Source organism: Eurosta solidaginis, chromosome 4 (assembly GCF_040869045.1).
Source record: "Eurosta solidaginis isolate ZX-2024a chromosome 4, ASM4086904v1, whole genome shotgun sequence".
Lineage (NCBI taxonomy): Eukaryota > Metazoa > Arthropoda > Insecta > Diptera > Tephritidae > Eurosta > Eurosta solidaginis.
In genome coordinates this window covers 175,532,314-175,553,383 of record NC_090322.1, presented here as the reverse complement: position 1 = coordinate 175,553,383, position 21,070 = coordinate 175,532,314, and the positions used below count along the sequence as shown (strand labels likewise).

The 21,070-nt window shown below is 36.3% G+C and overlaps 1 protein-coding gene across 2 annotated transcripts in view; it reads left to right on the top strand.

Annotated features, from left to right (window-relative positions):
- Positions 1-4,425: 4,425 nt before the first annotated feature.
- The window catches only part of LOC137250675 (uncharacterized), a 320,882-nt gene continuing 304,237 nt past the window's right edge, over positions 4,426-21,070 (top strand). The window contains exons 1-5 of one of the 2 annotated variants that reach the window (XM_067783887.1): positions 4,429-5,285; positions 5,344-5,525; positions 5,581-5,714; positions 6,035-6,202; positions 6,273-9,735. In XM_067783887.1, the coding sequence (XP_067639988.1) occupies positions 4,510-5,285; positions 5,344-5,525; positions 5,581-5,714; positions 6,035-6,202; positions 6,273-6,395 (1,383 nt within the window). In that variant the 5' untranslated portion in view covers positions 4,429-4,509 and the 3' untranslated portion in view covers positions 6,396-9,735. Of the gene's footprint in view, positions 5,286-5,343; positions 5,526-5,580; positions 5,715-6,034; positions 6,203-6,272; positions 9,736-21,070 lie in introns of those variants that run through there. The other variant, XR_010953045.1, reaches the window with a different exon arrangement.

Below are 21,070 nucleotides of genomic sequence, written 5' to 3'. Positions count from 1 at the left end.
ACCGTGATAATCATTTGATTGTCATATGACAGTCAGTAGTGACAACATGATTAAATCGGATAAACTGTTCTCGCTTACATAAAATTCCATTGAGAATTATGTATCTGTCTCATATGCATAATGGTATCTGCTGTATGTTCTTTTGTTCTGTACCAGGTGTCCGAAGCTTTCCCAGTTTGAGTCCTTTTTCATGATTATAGGCTGTCGTTGGGTACATGCGGACATGCGTGTGCGAACAAAGGAACATACGTAAATTTGAGTATCAATGTTTACGTCATCGCAGGATCAGCATTGTCAATTACAAGTGTGAGTGTATTAGTAAAACTATCAGCGTTTCTTGTAGGGTAGTTGGCTAGTGATAGGGGAAAGGGTCAGGATTCACCACTACTCATGGTTACCTGGAGTGGTTACAAACTCTTCGTTATAAATTAGTGCAGGTGGCATCGCCGAGAATTTTATCCTATCAGCTGATTTTGTTTCTTCCATTTCACTGGTAAAAAGAGATGACAAAAGCAAAACATAATCAACACATTGGTAATTACTGTGGCCGTGATGGTGAATATTGTTTTTTTTTTACAGTGCTTTAAGTTATATCTATTGCCATGTCCAATTAACTCAGCGCACAATTCTCTCACGACGCAAAAGTTGCCCCCTCTGAATTCCATACGCCTATCATCAACACGACGACAAAATCGGAACATGGTATGCATGACAGGGACATGAGCCAACAGGTGGGTTGAACGAACCGATAAAAACATCGAAGTATCGATTGATCGGGGATCTAGCGGAAGCATATACGGAAGCGGGCTTTTGGCTTTTTCTTTTTTGGCTGGATGGACACGTGAAAGGTTGTAAAAGTTGGAACGGACGATGAATTTTCATACGGAAATATTTAATTTGAGAAAGAGTTGGGGAAGTTACTTCCAAACTTCTAAAATAAGTGAAAACAACATCCATTAGCAATATTTTGTGGTTTGTTCTTAAGTTGTGCTTTGAAACCCACGAAAAGCCAGATTGTAAAGCATTTTGGGGCGACGCATATACAACTATAACGTAAAAATTAACTTTGCTGCAACACCACCAGTAATTTGAAAAAGAGTTGGGGAAGTTACTTCCAGGCTTCTAAAATAAGTGAAAACAACATCCATTAGCATTATTTTGTAGGTTTGTTCCTAAGTTGTGCTTTGAAACCCACTAAAAGCCAGATTGTAATGCATTTTGGGGCCACGCATACACCACTATAACGTGAAAATTAACTTTGCTGCAACACCACCAGCCTTAACCACACCAACAGCAGGGCCGGCAAACATAGGCCTGCTGAATCACCAACAGCAGGGTCGCCGAACATAGGCCTGCTGCAACACCACCAGCTTTAACCACACCAAAAGCAGGGCCGCCGAACATAGGCCTGCTGCAACACCACCAGCTTTAACCACTCCAACAGCAGGGCCGCCGAATATGGGCCTGCTGCAACAGCATCAGCTTCAACAACAACGACGGGTGAATCAATGGGTGAGTTCGTTCCATAATACGGACCACTATAATTTACTAAATAGAGAGATTCCAAAACCAAATTTGATCGTAGGAGAGTTTAAAAATCACATAAAAGAAAGTATATAGTATATAGAAAGTAGTATACTAACTAGATTAAAGTGAATTACACACATACATTTACATTTGCGTATGCCCATAAGCATAAACATTTAAAAATACATTAAATTAATTTCACTAGCATTATGAATGCGCTGCTTTAGACAACGCGCTTTGAGAATGCCCTACGCCCATTAATTTTTGTATTGCTTAATTGAATAATATGAATACATATTACAGAATATTATTTTTATAAATGATTTGTCATATATTTACCTTATTGTGGGCTACTCTATTTTGTGATTCAAATTTGACTCAGGAACGTAGCAAAAACAATCTTGTTTACCACGTTCAATGAGTCCCAGGTGAACATATAGGACTATAAGAAATAATTTACGTTTACGAATCAAAATAACGGTAAATTGATACATAAATGTCAAAAGCGTGTATAAGTGCGCTCTTTTGTTTAATAGAAATTAGAAGTATAACCAAAAATTGAAGAAAATGAGAAAAAGGTATTAGAAAAAAAAAGAAAAATTTTTCGAAATTTTTTTTCATTTTCCTAAAGTTCGAATCTTTTGATATACGCTCACATAGATTTCACAAATATATAACGACACGTTCGTACCAAGAAAGCGTCTTTAAATTGTATAAAGAAATGAGTCACATGTGACTAACGAACTCATTTCAATACGCTAGTATGAGTGACATATGACTCATCGAACAGGGAAGTTGTTAATAACCTTCCATGAAGAATTTTTTTGAACTTCTAGCTCTTTTTTTCAATTGATCGGAAAATCTAAATTAAAGCATAGTAAAATAAAATAAAATATAGTAAGATAATAAAGTGATAGCACTATTCAGATAAACTACAATAAAAACAACTAAATGTTCAAATACCATATGAACTAAATTAAAATGAAATAAACTAAATTAGGACAAAAGAAAATAAGATGAGATAAACTAAAATAATTAACATAAAAGTAAAACAGAAAAAAAAAACAAAAACATTTTTTCAAGGAAAAGTCTAAAATTATTATTCAGCACAGTTATGTACAGCTCACACCTACCATTTCAAAAAAATTATGCACATGTTTTCCGCTTTTAATCCTTATTATATATAAGTAATGTTTAGGGCAAGATATTTTTGTTTCATTCATATCTGTATTTATACATATTTTATGATCAATTTTTGGCCGAGTGGAAAAATGTAAATGCAAACAAAAAGAGAAAAACAAAATTTTTAGCTTTTAGTGATTGTCGTTTTGAATGACTAATTCGTAAAGTTATGAATCGTTTGTTTTGAGATTTCGACAATTTTTTGTAAGACAATTTTGTTTTATAAAAGCTGAAACTGTAACAGAAAACTTGTTTAAAAACAAAAGCAATAAAAAATTATAATTAAACGCACTAGCACACGTTTTCTCTTTTTGTTTTATAATTAAACTTTCATTCATAACTAAATGCCTTTTATATGACTACGTAAAAACTTAAACTAATTTTGAAAAAAAGGAAACAAATTATAATAACAATAATAATAAAAATATAGGGCTACAAAGACTCATGTTTGTAATTTTTTTTGAAGTGTCATTCAAAAGGCTCTATATTCTTTGGTTTTTTTTTTTGAATTTGGTGAATAGTACTTATTTATATCTTGAAAACTTAGTATTTTCGATGTATTGAAATAAAGCAACTGCGAGTGAGCGTGATACATACCAAATATCATATATGCTCTATAATACTTCAAATTTATTTTAAGATTTCTGTAGGCACAAAATATACATTAACACACAAATACAAATTGATCACAAAAAGAAAAAAAGTTAGTCTTAACCTCAGAGTGTTACCTAGTATGGATTAAATATAGATATTGTCTAAGTCTTTCACTGCAATGAATTATAAATAAAGTGTTTGTAATAATGGGAATGTTGATGTTCATCTTCATTTAGAAGGCACGTAGTGTATACAGGTAAGGGACCACCGAAAATTAGGTGCGTCGGTGGTCATGGGTTTTGAAGGTGGGAACAGGCAACGGGCATCGCAACAACACCCGCGGCGCCGCCTATGTATATTCGGCCCTTTTACCTTTTTTTGTTCTCTCCCTTTTTCAGTTTTTTTTTTGTGGTTTTCAACAATAGTAACCAGTCATTTCCGGTTCGGTCAATTTTTTTTGGGTAAAATTTTTTTTGAATATCTTTTTTTTTTTGAATTTTAAATTTCGAATGTTTTAACGGTCTGTCCGTGACCTCTGGTTCGGCCGGAATGTTGTTTTAGTCCATTTGAGCAATTTGAATTAGTTCTGCGCTTTTTGACGGTTATTTGAAAGGCATGATATGACCTTTTTTTCTGTTTATGGCGCAGGACAGCAAGGTTGGCAAGAACCCAGCCCAGCCGACATGACTAGCCACTGTGCACCACCAGATCATGCCAACTGCCTTCCTTGGTGATCCATTGAAGATGCGAATCCATAACTATTTCTCAAGTCTTTCAATGATCCAGAGCATTCCCGTGAGTATTGAGCGTGAGCCGGAGCTGTAAAACTCACTGGAAGACGGCAGGTGAATATGAACATGAGCAATTCCCTAGCCAATGGAGCTAAGCAAAACTTTGATAACTAGTAATGTAATGTAGTAATGATAAGTATAATTCAACAAAAAGTATAGTGTAAATGTATTTACGATGGGCTTAGCTAAAGTGTCGACGTGCGTACACACCACGAGATGTACCAAAATTTTCCACTATTTTAAAATTTATCCTTTCGGCGGTTTTAGCAAACAGAAAATTAAAAAAAAAAACATGTGCACGATTTCGCACGGAATGCACCAGAAGCCAGCTGATGTGATTGAATATTGTCCAAAAATTCTTTCAAATATTTGCGGTCGGTGGAACTAGAATAATCAACGCAGGGTTTGGACAAAAATGCTTAATCCAACAGCAATAATAGCTGATAAATTATGCACATATTTACTAGAAAAGCCGAGCTTGTTCCCCCAAGTGGATTTTCCAAAAAATGCAAAAGGTTTCATACGTGTGCACAGAGAAAAATTAAAAATTCAAGGGGAGTTCAGTTTCCCTGCTTGTCCTGACCTGTGGCGAAAATGGTGTAGCGAAGCCGGACACAAATTGTGCTTGGATGCTTTAGCAATGTTTCGACCGAACGAAGAAGATTTATCTGAGACCGCAAAACAGAAATTTCTTGATATGGCAGCTCAATGGAAATTCCCCATTGAAAGGATACGGATTGAAAATGATCGTTGTTTTCTATATCTCCAGCGTAATGTTGTTAAGACAATGCTGCTACAAGAGGTGCTCAAGAATGGTGTACATCCTAATGGATATGGTCAATTAGAAAAAGATCCACAAAAGCGAGTATGGCTTTGCTTTTCGAATCAAACTGCGCAAGAATCCAATGAATTGTCATTTTATAGAGCTAAACTTGTGGGTGATACATTAGTTAAAGTTTTACAGTACTCACATTGGACAAACGCTACAGAGAAAGAGGCAACTGAAGCCAACAAGGGGAAATGTGATAAAGTTTTGCAGCTAAATGTAACAAGCGTTGCTGGTAAACCTTTAGTGCCTCCTCCGGGTATAATTGCACCAGGCAAATTAAGTCATGCTACAATACGCTGCGGTCTTGTTATTGATCCTCTCACCGGAAAGTTGACAACTTTAAAAACTAGTGAGTACCTCAGGTAAATTTTTGCTAATACTTCAAAGAATTTGGATTTTATGTTTAATTATATATTTTAGTTGTCGTTCCAATGATATGTGTTTAATGGCCCTGCACAAATATGGGATACGAGCCAAAGATGATTCAAAGTTCCGAGCACTAATGGCACGCTTAGGTGCTGCTGCTGTCACTGTTGACTTATTGGAGGTACGTTTTTCCAGTCCTGTACAAATAATACGTAGTGGTAAAGGGAGCACTAAAGGTGAGTTACATTGGAGTATAGAGATTGAATAGTAAATTTAATTTTTACCAAACAGGTGCCGCATTCATTTTATATAATTCTGCTCGCATTGAATCATTACTTCGACGATTTGAGGAAAAAGTAGAAAACGAAGACTACGAACAACTACCGGCGGTCGATGATGTTGACTTCAATTTGCTTGACGAAGAGGTAGGTGTCAAGTAATCTAAAATCAAAACATTAATGGGGGGGGGGGGGGGGCGTATAATTCGTTCTGTGGCAATCTTTTGAAGACATCATCCCAAATTCAGAGTCGTAAATCGATCCAGGTTGTGCTTTACAGTTCCATTTTCAGAATATAGACAACTGTCGGAAAAATGATAGGATGAGTAAGCTGCCCTTGTTAGAAAACAATCCATGGGACAGCGTCTTCACGTGCAATGTGCAGCTTTTTCAATGTCAACATTTATCAATTTGTTTCCTTTATTAAAATGTCGCTAATTTAAATATGATAAATGTATACATTGCAGGAGGAGTGGCAACTAATATTTAGTTACATATTCGCATTTCCGAATTTAATCGAAAGCTGTCTGGACCAGATTGAAAAAGGCGCTTGTGGTCTACATACAATTATCAGATTTCTTGGTGACTTAGTTTCCCTTTTTAGCGTCTATTATCGGCGCGTGCGTATTTTAACTGTAAGAACAAATATCATTCGAAAATAATCTGATAAGCCTGTTTTACTATTTATTGCTTTTGACTTTGCAGCAAGAGACCCGCAAACACCTAATGCCTTACGTATATGCCCGCATTTATTTGGTGAAAGCAGTACGAGAGGTGCTTAATCGAACCTTGGCTCTACTAGATGTCGAACCTGTTGATTTCATGTGACTTGCTTGTATATGTAAATGTCTATATAAGAAATTTAATATATTTCATCGGTGTATAACATATTCTCAATCACGAAACCCGGAAATACAAAATTCCAATTCACTTAATAGTCCGGTGAAATTATATAAAAAAGAAACGATACAGAAAGTTCCAATGAGCTGAAAATCACTAAAATGGTTTAAAATATAATTATAAATAAAATTTAGAAACTCCTCACCATTCCAGTATGTGGAAAAAATTGTATTAAGGTTAAAGGTAAAAAAAATTATTTTTCAATCGGCTGGCCAATTGCTTTGTAAGTGGTAATGAGTGTTTCTTTATCTTTTCCCCAAGTACTGCCAGCAAGAGTTTTGAGGATTTTACTACGGCTCTGGCTTTTCGGTAAAATTGCGGCTGCATGCTCAACAAAATGTAGATCCTGATCGAACATCACACCCAAGATTTTGGGGTGTAAGACAGTCGGTAGCGTAGTGCCATTGATGTGGATGTTAAAAATGGTCGACATTTGGGACAACCATGTAAATGAGGTCGCCGATGATTTACTCGGTCATAATGTCAGGTTTCGCGAGGTGACAAAACTGGAGAGATCAGGGTGGTTGTTGTTGTTGTAGCAATGTTTCGCCCCACCTAATAGCCGCGACCGATCACAAATTGTCACCCCAGCGGGTTAGGGGATCAGAATATACCCGCGGTAGGTATCCCTGTCGTAAGAGGCGACTAAAATACCAGATTCAATGGGCTGTGTAGCGCAACCCTTCAGGTTGCCAGCGCAATATATAGCTTCTCCAAACCCAATTGTCAACCTCACCTATCCGCGGCGAATCCTGTTTCACTAACAGATGAGGCTCTGGCGACCCCAAGCTCCTCATGGAACTTGGGAGTAGGGAGGGAGGGAATGGCCTGAAGGTTTAATGTGGCCACATAAATAGTTCCCGAGATGGTCGGGCTAGCACCTTAATGGTGCTATGGTACCGGAGCGTACCAGATTTGTATCCGGCAAAGTACCATCACATCGATAACACTCCCCAAAGCCTTCGGGGAGCAACCTTATCGCTACAACAACAACAACAACATCACAAATTGTCATCAATATCCTCTAACGGGAGTCCAAAAGAAAGTTGCTGTTTCGACAGGGGTGGACCATAATGAAAGGGGTGTTAGAGGCGTTGGTTCCACATTACAATTAAAGAGATGGGTGGTGTCATGTGGGGACACATTGCAAGCGGGGCATACATTTTGTATGTCGGGGTTGATTCTGGATATGTAAGAGTTTAACCTGTTACAGTATCCAGAACGAAGTTGAGCCAGATTGACTCGCGTTTCCCTGGGGAGTATGCGTTCCTCTTCCGCAAGTTTTGGGTACTGTTCCCCGAGTACTGGATTCACCGAGCAATTCCCGGCATAAAGGTCCGACGCCTGTTTGTGGAGTTCACCAAGGACCTGCTTGCGTATTTTTTGCTTCATACAGCTGAGATCTCAGGTGCCGAATTTCCTCAAAATGCTTACGGAGATGACTCCCTAAGTCCCTAGGCGGTGCTGGCTCATCAATCAGATGCCTGTTGGGATGCCCAGGTTTGTGGGTATTCAACAGGAACTGTTTGGTTAGCGTCTCATTTCTCTCCCTGATGGGAAGTATTCTCGCCTCATTATGTAGATGGTGTTCTGGGGACATAAGAAGACAGCCCGTGGCGGTTCTGAGCGCAGTATTTTGGCAGGCCTGTAGTTTCTTCCAGTGGGTAGTTTTTAGGCTTAGCGACATATACGGACCGCATAGCACGCAAACGGCTGGCCAATTGCTTTGTATGTGGTAATGAGCGTTTCTTTGTCTTTTCCCCAAGTACTGCCAGCAAGGGATTTGAGGTTTTTATTACGGCTCCGAATTTTCGGAACAATTGCGGCTGCGTGCTCACCAAAATGTAGATCCTGATCAAATGTCACACCCAAGATTTTGGGGTGTAGAACAGTCGGTAGCGTAGTGCCATCGACGTGGATGTTCAAATTGGTCGACATTTTGGACGTCCAAGTTGTAAATAGGGTCGCGGATGATTTAGTCGGTGATAATGCCAGGTTTCGCGAGGCGAAAAAACTGGAGAGATCAGGGAGGTAGTCGTTTATTGTGTTGCAAAGGTCATCGATCTGTGGGCTTGAGCCTGTGGCCATTATTGTGCAGTCATCGGCGTAGGAAATGATAATAACTTCGGGTGGCGAAGGTAGCTTTGCTATGTAGAAGTTAAACAAAAGTGGGGATAGCACATCACCCTGTGGCACCCCTTGTTTAATTCTTCTTGGCTTTGATGTTGCGTTTCTAAATTGCACTGATGCCTGCCGACCACCCAGATAATTTGCGGTCCACCTTTTAAGGCTTGGGTGAAGGTAGACCCTTCGAGGTCTTGCAGTAACGTACCATGGTTGACCGTATCAAAAGCTTTTGATAGTTTTGATTTAAACCGCAATTTATCTTGCCCCATTTAATTTGTAATCGCCATACTAGGCAAGAGTACGCCACGTGCATATCGCTCATTTGCTGCAACGTCGTCATAACTCAAAAAACACAATTTTCCAGGAGAGCCATTCAAACATTTTAACTGCCATATGTTGCGCATATAAAGGCATATTTTCATTTTTATAACACATGCTAAATTTTTAACTGATCACGAAGATTTTTTTATACATCATAGCTCATGATATTGGGTACGTTTATATGTTATTAACTCAAAAGTCATGTTTTTTGAGTTATGACGACGTTGCAGCAAATGAGCGATATGTACAACTGTATCTGTCTGTCATTGTAACTTAGACTTAAAATTTAATAAATATATATATATATATATATATATATTATAACTATACCTAGGAATATTGCATGAAATAAAACCTAGTCCCTTCATTTATACACCAGCGTAACCTCGAGACAACATCTGTCCCCTTTCTTAAGCTTTACTCTGTATTGAAAACACGTGTTTACTCGTGAAATTCGACTGCTGGGAATGTACAATACCTCACAGGTGGCGTGGAACCGTGTACATATTATGACGATCAAAGCTGTAACAACCTTGTTAGATCGTTATATTTCAGAAATGGTGGCTTGTATGATGTACAATTTTTGCACATTTATTTGTATGATAAAACCTACAGTTTACTGTAAATCGCGAAAAACTATTTTTTTTTACATTTGACATTGAATAAAATTTTTTCAACACATTGAAATATCGAGGAGTTTCTCAATTTTATATATGTATATTTATAGTCGATAAGTAACAAGCAAATATTCCTGAAGATGACGTCAAACTTAGGTCGAAATATCGACAACAATAAATTCAAATATTGTAAAAAATTAAAATCCTTTTTTGACCTTTTATTCATATTGTAACGAATTTTGGGGAATTCCGCTTATTCCAAACCTGCTGCTAACGTTCGTATCGCTAAATTGTTGAATAAATAACTCCAATATTCAATAATGCAAAATGGTCTTTATTAGACTACTTTGAGAGTACTTCACAATAACACTTATACTTCTCAACCAATAGCGTGCTTAAATCAAAACTGATGCATCAGCTTGCGCTGCTTTTATATTCTCGGTTTCCTCGTTCACCCATTTCTCCTAAGGTCTAGTAATTTCGCGAACTTCATCCTTGGTTACCAGCCATATACATGTATATTTGTAGTTTGTAGCCATATGCGTGTGTATATGTGAGTACTACTTCGGCTGTTGATTACATGTGTTTGTGAGTATCTCTCCGTTGCCTTGTATGTATATGCGTAAATGATGATTGATTTGTTTACGTACACAAGAGTGGCAGCTTGCTTTATTGTTGTTGTGCCTTTATTTGGTGATGTTAGTGTCACTTAGTGATGCTAATATTCGTCACAATATATTTGTGTGGCCTAGAGCTCGCATTAAAGGTTTTAATAAGCAACACATTTAAGGTCGGTAATACAAAAGAAACATAATTATATTTTAATTAATTTCACTGATTTTCAGCTTGTTGTGACTCTTTGCATAACCGAATATCTATATTGACATGACCAAATCACGACACGACCAAATCCCGACACGATCGACATTAAATCCCGCCAACATGTAAATTGGGATCCAGCACCAACTACGCGATCCACAGTATTTTTGTCAAAAATACCTATCTGCGTAGGCGGCTTTTGACCGAGCTTCAATAAAAGAACCCTTAGCCCATCCAACACGGACTACACGATCCACAGTATTTCTGCGCAAAACACCTATCGGCCTTGCTCATAATAACCCTTAACCGATCCAACAACGGTTACGCGATCTACAGTGCCTCTGCGTAGAACACCTTTTTGAGTAGGCGTTACGTGTATTAACGAAATTTTAGTAAATTTGTCTGGATTGATTGTGTGTTGTCGGTATTTAGAGTTGTCGGCATTTCGTTATAGGTGGGGTTTGTTATATCTGGATTGCGTCCTGTTGGATTTTATGAGATGCACCCATATTTCATAGAGACTTTTTTTTTTATATATATGCCACTTTTTTCTTTTATATATGCCACTCAGGCAGTGAAACAATTAGGAAAGGTTTCTGATCAAACTACACTCTTGACTCTGTCATGTATGTTTATTTTGATTGCTTGATTGATTGAAATAACGGTAGGTTTGAAAGTTGAAATGGGTGGCTGAATTACGCATTTAGAAATATTTTTATACTCACGAGTGTTTTGCACACAGAGTATATTAACTTTGATTGGATAACGGTTGGTGGTACAGGTATAAAGGAATCGAGATAGATATAGACTTCCATATATCAAAATCATCAGTATCGAAAAAAAAAAATGATTGAGCCATGTCCGTCCGTCCGTCCGTCCGTTAACACGATAATTTAAGTAAATATTGAGATATCTTCACCAAATTTGGTACGCGAGCTTATCTGGACCCAGAATATATTGGTATTGAAAATGAACGAAATGGAATGATAACCACGCCCACTTTTTATATATATAACATTTTGGAAAACACAAAAAACCTGATTATTTAGTGAATAATACACCTAAAATGTTGAAATTTGACGTGTGGACTGATATTGAGACTCTTGATAAAAATTTGGAAAAAAATTTTAAAATGGGCGCGGCACCGCCCACTTGTGATAAAATAAATTTTACAAATATTATTAATCATAAATCAAAAATCGTTAAACCTATCGTAACAAAATTCGGCAGAGAAGTTGCCTTTACTATAAGGAATGCTATGAAGAAAAAATTGACAAGTCGGCTAACGTGGTCCCACTTTTATATAAACGATTTTTAAAAGGGTCGTGGACGAATAAAATAAGCTCTATCTTTGCAAAAAAGAGCTTTATATCAATTGTATTTCTTTTCCCAAGTGGATTTATAACAGTAAATAGGAAAAACTTCAAATTTTAAAAAATGGGCGTGGCACCGCCCCTTTTATGACTAAGCAATTTTCTATGTTTCGGGAGCCATAACTCGAAGAAAAATTAACGGATCGTAATAAAATTGGGTACACAGATTTTCCTTATTTGTAGTAAAAATGGACGGGATCGGTTAAAGACCACGGCAACTTAGATATAAAACAAGTTTAAAAAAGTCGTAGACTGGAATATTAAGCTATAACTTAGCAAAAAATAGTTTTGAATCAATGATATTTCATTTATCAAGTTTTACTGTAAGAGGAAATGGGGAGACATTTTTTTTTTAAACGGGCGGTGCCACGTGTTATGTAGAAAAGTAATTTATCTGAAATGAAATGTACAATTGAAGCTCACGCTGAGTATATAATGTCCGGTTACACCCGAACTTAGACACCTTTACTTTTTTATTTTGAATTAATTACGTACATATGTATGTACAGGTATGAAAAATATGCTTAATATTAAAACTATTTTAATACATTTATACATATTTTCATTAAATAATAATTCCATAAATTTATAAAGTACTGGTATCTTCGGGGGGTCGAAAATTCGACCAATTTCTTAAATAAGGGATATCCAAATCAAAGCATTTTAGATATTTTTATACATGGACATAACAATTTTTCTTTATTCGAGATGTGTCACAGTCCCTTGTGCATAATTTCACCAACCACGCGTTTTTTTTGTATGTCAGCCCTTTGTTCAAAATTTTCAACCTACGCACTGATGATGCGATTATATTGAAATCGGCGAATAACTTATTAAAATGTGGTTAATCATGCGAATGGGCTAAACCAAAATGCAGTTGAAACATATTTGCGATTTTGAGTTTTCGCTGAGAAGCTTTTCATGGCAGAAATACACTCTTATTGCTTGTCAAATAACCGCCGAGGGCGACCCCGCGGGGTTCAAGGGGTTGTGTAGCGCAATATATAGCTTCTCCAACCCAATTGTCAACCTCACCTTCGAGCGGCGAATCCCGTTTCACTAACAGACGAGGCTCTGGCGACCCCAAGCTCCTCATGGAAGTTGGGGGTGGGGAGGGAGGGATGGCCTGAAGGTTCAATGTGGCCATATAAATCATTCCCGAAATGGTCGGGCCAGCACCTTAATGGTGCTGTATTACCGGAGCGTATCGGATCTGTATCCGACAAAGGACCATCACATCGATAACACTCCCCAAAGCCTTCGGGGAGTAACCTAATCGCTACAACAACAACAGCCGACCCCGCTTGGAAACATTTTTTTCTAAAAAAACTTGTTTCTAAAATGTTGACATTGCTTTGCGCGGTGTGGTAGCACGCACGGAGACCATGGCTGACAAAAACCTATTTTTCGTGTAAAGCATATGAAGTAAACTCGTCATAAAGGATTTCTACTTTGTGTGTGGTTAATATTTGAGCTTACTTTTTTACCTGTTTGATGCTTTATCAAACTGCATCAAAAACTCATTTTTGCAGGTTTAGACTCCAAACCGACGATATTATAATAGAATTCTATGAGTGCAAGACTTCCCTTATAAGTAATGTCCAGCACCACACCCCTATTTTCAATCTACCCCCAATTTCGTTAAAACTTTGTTATTATCAATGTTGTATGGATAAATCCGTACAGGGAATATACTGTAACGAATTTAGTGAAACTCCACTTATTTTACACCTTCTGCAAACGTTCGAATCGCTAAATTGTCGAATAAATAACTCCAATATTAAGTAATGCAAAATGGTCTTTATTAGACTACTTTGAGTGTACTTCACAATAACTCTTGCTTCACAACTCATTGTGTGTTTAAATCAAACTGATTCCTGACTACTCAGCTTTCGCTGCTTTTATACTCTCTGTTTTCTCGTTAATCCATTTCTCTTAAGGTCTAGTAACTTCGCGAACTCCATGCATGGTTACCAGCCACATATATAGAGATGTATATTTTTAGTTTATAGTCTCTCGCATAGCCATATGCGTGTGTATATGTGAGTACTACTTCGGCTGATGATTACATGTGTTTGCGAATATCTCTTCGTTGCCTTGTATGTACATATGTGTGTAAATGATGATTGATTTGTTTACGTACCAATAGTGGCAACTTACTTTATTGTTGTTGTGCCTTTGATTACTTAGTATCAGATTAGTGATGTGAGAATCACTTAGTGATACTAATATTCGTCACAATACGATATGGTAATAAATATTGCATGGGAGGTGCCACACACCCTTCAAGACCTCATTCGAAGCTCAGGTTTAGTCTAAAATAAAAAAAATAGGGGGTGGACCACCCTTACCATTTTGTCGTATAAAAATTAGATAACATCCGATTCACAGACCTACTCCATATATTCAATCGACCGAGCCGTTTCGAAGGAGTTCAAATAACTCAGAGAAAAACGCCGTTCTAAAATGCAGCACCACCGGACTCAGTTCAAGCTTTTCATGTTCTTACGTTTTTGTTCTTGAAAAACGAATGCCCTGTTCTAAAAACAACAACCTTGTTCTTCAACTCACACCATTTTCTTGAAAAGAGAACGGCTGGTCTTAAAATATGAAAAAATGTTCTATTAATGAGAACAATGTTCTTAAATTAAGTTCAAGAAAAAAGAAACGGTACAATTCGTGTGCACTGCAATATTAAACACAACATTTGGCACAAGCTATCAAGCAGTAGTAGTAGCCCAGCGGCTATGAGGTTGCTGTTGCGATCGTATGGCGCGAATTCGATCACCATCAAACTCTGAAGTTTTTTAGAACAATTTTTTTATGTTCTATTTTTTTAACTCTTATTTTTCGTTCAGTTCCATTCACATATGCACAGGTAATTCTCAAACTTGTTATGAAATGTTTTAAGTATATATTCAGATTGCATCAATAAAAAAGAAGAATTTCTCAATAAGAGAAATATATGGAAAAATGCCCATTAAGCGTTTTTTCATCTTCTGGATTTCAAAAAATTTATAAATGGGTCACTTAGAAAAATTACCTTCCCACTCCCCCCAAAGATCAAGCACAAACCGTTCTTGAATTGAGACCGAAAAATGTTAAATCGACCACAAATCGTTCTCGAAGCGTGAGAACGAAAAATCTTAAATCAGGCCCAAGTAGTGCTTGAAATGAGTACAGAAGGTTCACACATCAATACCAAACTGGTCGTAAAATACGAACGGTGTGCTTGGAAAAACTGTTCTTAAAACAAACCCATCGGTCACGAGTCAAGAAAAAACGTACTTAACAGACTTTTGTCAATGAATGTTCTTAATTTTGAACTTGTTTCGCTCGTTTTAGAACGGTTTTTTCTCTGAGTTCACAAACACCCGAACACAAACTTCCTGAAGATGACGTCAAACTTAAGTCGAAATATCGACAACAATAAATTCAAATATTGTAAAAAATTAAAATCCTTTTTTGACCTTTTATTCATATTGTAACGAATTTTGGGGAATTTCGCTTATTCCAAACCTGCTGCTAACGTTCGTATCGCTAAATTGTTGAATAAATAACTCCAATATTCAATAATGCAAAATGGTCTTTATTAGACTACTTTGAGAGTACTTCACAATAACACTTATACTTCTCAACCAATAGCGTGCTTAAATCAAAACTGATGCATCAGCTTGCGCTGCTTTTATATTCTCGGTTTCCTCGTTCACCCATTTCTCCTAAGGTCTAGTAATTTCGCGTAATTCATCCTTGGTTACCAGCCATATACATGTATATTTGTAGTTTGTAGCCATATGCGTGTGTATATGTGAGTACTACTTCGGCTGTTGATTACATGTGTTTGTGAGTATCTCTCCGTTGCCTTGTATGTATATGCGTAAATGATGATTGATTTGTTTACGTACACAAGAGTGGCAGCTTGCTTTATTGTTGTTGTGCCTTTATTTGGTGATGTTAGTATCACTTAGTGATGCTAATATTCGTCACAATATATTTGTGTGGCCTAGAGCTCGCATTAAAGGTTTTAATAAGCAACACATTTAAGGTCGGTAATACAAAAGAAACATAATTATATTTTAATTAATTTCACTGATTTTCAGCTTGTTGTGACTCTTTGCATAACCGAATATCTATATTGACATGACCAAATCACGACACGACCAAATCCCGACACGATCGACATTAAATCCCGCCAACATGTAAATTGGGATCCAACACCAACTACGCGATCCACAGTATTTTTGTGAAAAATACCTATCTGCGTAGGCGGCTTTTGACCGAGCTTCAATAAAAGAACCCTTAGCCCATCCAACACGGACTACACGATCCACAGTATTTCTGCGCAAAACACCTATCGGCCTTGCTCATAATAACCCTTAACCGATCCAACAACGGTTACGCGATCTACAGTGCCTCTGCGTAGAACACCGTTTTGAGTAGGCGTTACGTGTATTAACGAAATTTTAGTAAATTTGTCTGGATTGATTGTGTGTTGTCGGTATTTAGAGTTGTCGGCATTTCGTTATAGGTGGGGTTTGTTATATCTGGATTGCGTCCTGTTGGTTTTTATGAGATGCACCCATATTTCATAGAGACTTTTTTTTTTATATATATGCCACTTTTTTCTTTTATATATGCCACTCAGGCAGTGAAACAATTAGGAAAGGTTTCTGATCAAACTACACTCTTGACTCTGTCATGTATGTTTATTTTGATTGCTTGATTGATTGAAATAACGGTAGGTTTGAAAGTTGAAATGGGTGGCTGAATTACGCATTTAGAAATATTTTTATACTCACGAGTGTTTTGCACACAGAGTATATTAACTTTGATTGGATAACGGTTGGTGGTACAGGTATAAAGGAATCGAGATAGATATAGACTTCCATATATCAAAATCATCAGTATCGAAAAAAAAATGATTGAGCCATGTCCGTCCGTCCGTCCGTCCGTTAACACGATAATTTAAGTAAATATTGAGATATCTTCACCAAATTTGGTACGCGAGCTTATCTGGACCCAGAATATATTGGTATTGAAAATGAACGAAATGGGATGATAACCACGCCCACTTTTTATATATATAACATTTTGGAAAACACAAAAAACCTGATTATTTAGTGAATAATACACCTAAAATGTTGAAATTTGACGTGTGGACTGATATTGAGACTCTTGATAAAAATTTGGAAAACAATTTTAAAATGGGCGGGGCACCGCCCACTTGTGATAAAATAAATTTTACAAATATTATTAATCATAAATCAAAAATCGTTAAACCTATCGTAACAAAATTCGGCAGAGAAGTTGCCCTTTACTATAAGGAATGCTATGAAGAAAAAATTGACAAATCGGTTAACGTGGTCCCACTTTTATATAAAAGATTTTTAAAAGGGTCGTGGACGAATAAAATAAGCTCTATCTTTGCAAAAAAGAGCTTTATATCAATTGTATTTCTTTTCCCAAGTGGATTTATAACAGTAAATAGGAAAAACTTCAAATTTTAAAAAATGGGCGTGGCACCGCCCCTTTTATGACTAAGCAATTTTCTATGTTTCGGGAGCCATAACTCGAAGAAAAATTAACGGATCGTAATAAAATTGGGTACATAGATTTTCCTTATAGGTACACAGATTTTCCTTATTTGTAGTAAAAATGGACGGGATCGGTTAAAGACCACGGCAACTTAGATATAAAACAAGTTTAAAAAAGTCGTAGACTGGAATATTAAGCTATAACTTAGCAAAAAATAGTTTTGAATCAATGATATTTCATTTATCAAGTTTTACTGTAAGAGGAAATGGGGAGACATTTTTTTTTAAACGGGCGGTGCCACGTGTTATGTAGAAAAGTAATTTATCTGAAATGAAATGTACAATTGAAGCTCACGCTGAGTATATAATGTTCGGTTACACCCGAACTTAGACACCTTTACTTTTTTATTTTGAATTAATTACGTACATATGTATGTACAGGTATGAAAAATATGCTTAATATTAAAACTATTTTAATACATTTATACATATTTTCATTAAATAATAATTTCATAAATTTATAAAGTACTGGTATCTTCGGGGGGTCGAAAATTCGACCAATTTCTTAAATAAGGGATATCCAAATCAAAGCATTTTAGATATTTTTATACATGGACATAACAATTTTTCTTTATTCGAGATGTGTCACAGTCCCTTGTGCATAATTTCACCAACCACGCGTTTTTTTTGTATGTCAGCCCTTTGTTCAAAATTTTCAACCTACGCACTGATGATGCGATTATATTGAAATCGGCGAATAACTTATTAAAATGTGGTTAATCATGCGAATGGGCTAAACCAAAATGCAGTTGAAACATATTTGCGATTTTGAGTTTTCGCTGAGAAGCTTTTCATGGCAGAAATACACTGCTTGTCAAATAACCGCCGAGGGCCGACCCCGCTTGGAAAAATTTTTTTCTAAAAAAACTTGTTTCTAAAATGTTGACATTGCTTTGCGCGGTGTGGTAGCACGCACGGCGACCATGGCTGACAAAAACCTATTTTTCGTGTAAAGTATATGAAGTAAACTCGTCATAAAGGATTTCTACTTTGTGTGTGGTTAATATTTGAGCTTAATTTTTTACCTGTTTGATGCTTTATCAAACTGCATCAAAAACTCATTTTTGCAGGTTTAGACTCCAAACCGACGATATGATAATAGAATTCTATGAGTGCAAGACTTCCTTTATAAGTAATGTCCAGCACCACACCCCTATTTTCAATCTACCCCCAATTTCGTTAGAACTTTGTTATTATCAATGTTGTATGGATAAATCGGTACAGGGAATATACTGTAACGAATTTAGTGAAACTCCACTTATTTTACACCTTCTGCAAACGTTCGAATCGCTAAATTGTCGAATAAATAACTCCAATATTAAGTAATGCAAAATGGTCTTTATTAGACTACTTTGAGTGTACTTCACAATAACTCTTGCTTCACAACTCATTGTGTGTTTAAATCAAACTAATTCCTGACTACTCAGCTTTCGCTGCTTTTATACTCTCTGTTTTCTCGTTAATCCATTTCTCCTAAGGTCTAGTAACTTCGCGAACTCCATGCATGGTTACCAGCCATATATGTAGATGTATATTTGTAGTTTATAGTCTCTCGCATAGCCATATGCGTGTGTATATGTGAGTACTACTTCGGCTGATGATTACATGTGTTTGCGAATATCTCTTCGTTGCCTTGTATGTACATATGTGTGTAAATGATGATTGATTTGTTTACGTACCAATAGTGGCAACTTACTTTATTGTTGTTGTGCCTTTGATTACTTAGTATCAGATTAGTGATGTGAGAATCACTTAGTGATACTAATATTCGTCACAATACGATATGGTAATAAAAATTGCATGGGAGGTGCCACACACCCTTCAAGACCTCATTCGAAGCTCAGGTTTAGTCTAAAATAAAAAAAATAGGGGGTGGACCACCCTTACCATTTTGTCGTATAAAAATTAGATAACATCCGATTCACAGACCTACTCCATATATTCAATCGACCGAGCCGTTTCGAAGGAGTTCAACCACACTCAGAGAAAAACGCCGTTCTAAAATGCAGCACCACCGGACTCAGTTCAAGCTTTTCATGTTCTTACGATTTTGTTCTTGAAAAACGAACGCCCTGTTCTAAAAACAACAACCTTGTTCTTCAACTCACACCATTTTCTTGAAAAGAGAACGGCTGGTCTTAAAATATGAAAAAATGTTCTATTAATGAGAACAATGTTCTTAAATTAAGTTCAAGAAAAAAGAAACGGTACAATTCGTGTGCACTGCAATAGTAAACACAACATTTGGCACAAGCTATCAAGCAGTAGTAGTAGCCCAGCGGCTATGAGGTTGCTGTTGCGATCGTATGGCGCGAATTCGATCACCATCAAACTCTGAAGTTTTTTAGAACAATTTTTTTATGTTCTATTTTTTTAACTGTTATTTTTCGTTCAGTTCCATTCACATATGCACAGGTAATTCTCAAACTTGTTATGAAATGTTTTAAGTATATATTCAGATTGCATCAATAAAAAAGAAGAATTTCTCAATAAGAGAAATATAGGGAAAAATGCCCATTAAGCGTTTTTTCATCTTCTGGATTTCAAAAAATTTATAAATGGGTCCTACTTAGAAAAATTACCTTCCCACTCCCCCCAAAGATCAAGCACAAACCGTTCTTGAATTGAGACCGAAAAATGTTAAATCGACCACAAATCGTTCTCGAAGCGTGAGAACGAAAAATCTTAAATCAAGCCCAAGTAGTGCTTGAAATGAGTACAGAAGGTTCACACATCAATACCAAACTGGTCGTAAAATACGAACGGTGTGCTTGGAAAAACTGTTCTTAAAACAAGCCCATCGGTCACGAGTCAAGAAAAAACGTACTTAACAGACTTTTGTCAACGAATGTTCTTAATTTTGAACTTGTTTCGCTCGTTTTAGAACGATTTTTTCTCTGAGTTCCCAAACACTGTGATACGAGAATTTTATATATAAGATATCGCACACTAACTACAAAAGAGTCACAACTTGAAAAATGTAAATGTTCAGGAGAGAAGAAAAACGGCTTATGTGAAAACGTCTGTAATGTTATACTGAAATCCAGTTTTACAAAGAAGGAGACCTTTATTATAAAATGAATTGACGAAATTTTTTTGTAATTATTTGTTTACGGACGAAATATATAGCAATTTTGAATTATGACTATTTATGACAATTATATATGACAATTATTTCATAAAAAAAGGCACATTTAACAATAATACAAGCAAATTTACTTACTATTTACGTATAAAAAGACACAATTTTAATTAATACACAACAAAGTTAAAACTATTTTGCAACAAGATAGTCAGAATTTAAAATAAACGCTTTAAGGGCCAATAAACGGTGACTTATAACCATAAAACCATAACCAGATAAAACAGCTGATCGAACCTACCTTATGGAAATCAATGTAATCGATTAATGCTGCCATTAACCCTAACGCCATAATCGTAACCATACCCATATCCATAACCATCTCCAATGTGATCAATTAATGGTGCCTTAACCTAAAAATCATGAAAATTTCATAAAAATTAAGAAAACGCCAAAAATTACAAACATATTGCACAAAAAATAAGTCTCTTCATCATAACGTTTCCAAAACAATGAATAAAATCTATAAAAAGTTAATAAATTCACCAACTCAAATATTTATAGGTTATGGATATGGCGAAAAACCAAAAACCAATTGGTTGGCTTTGGTATGGTTATGGCGTTAAGGGCGAATTAATAGTGACTTATAACCATAAAGCCATAACCAGAT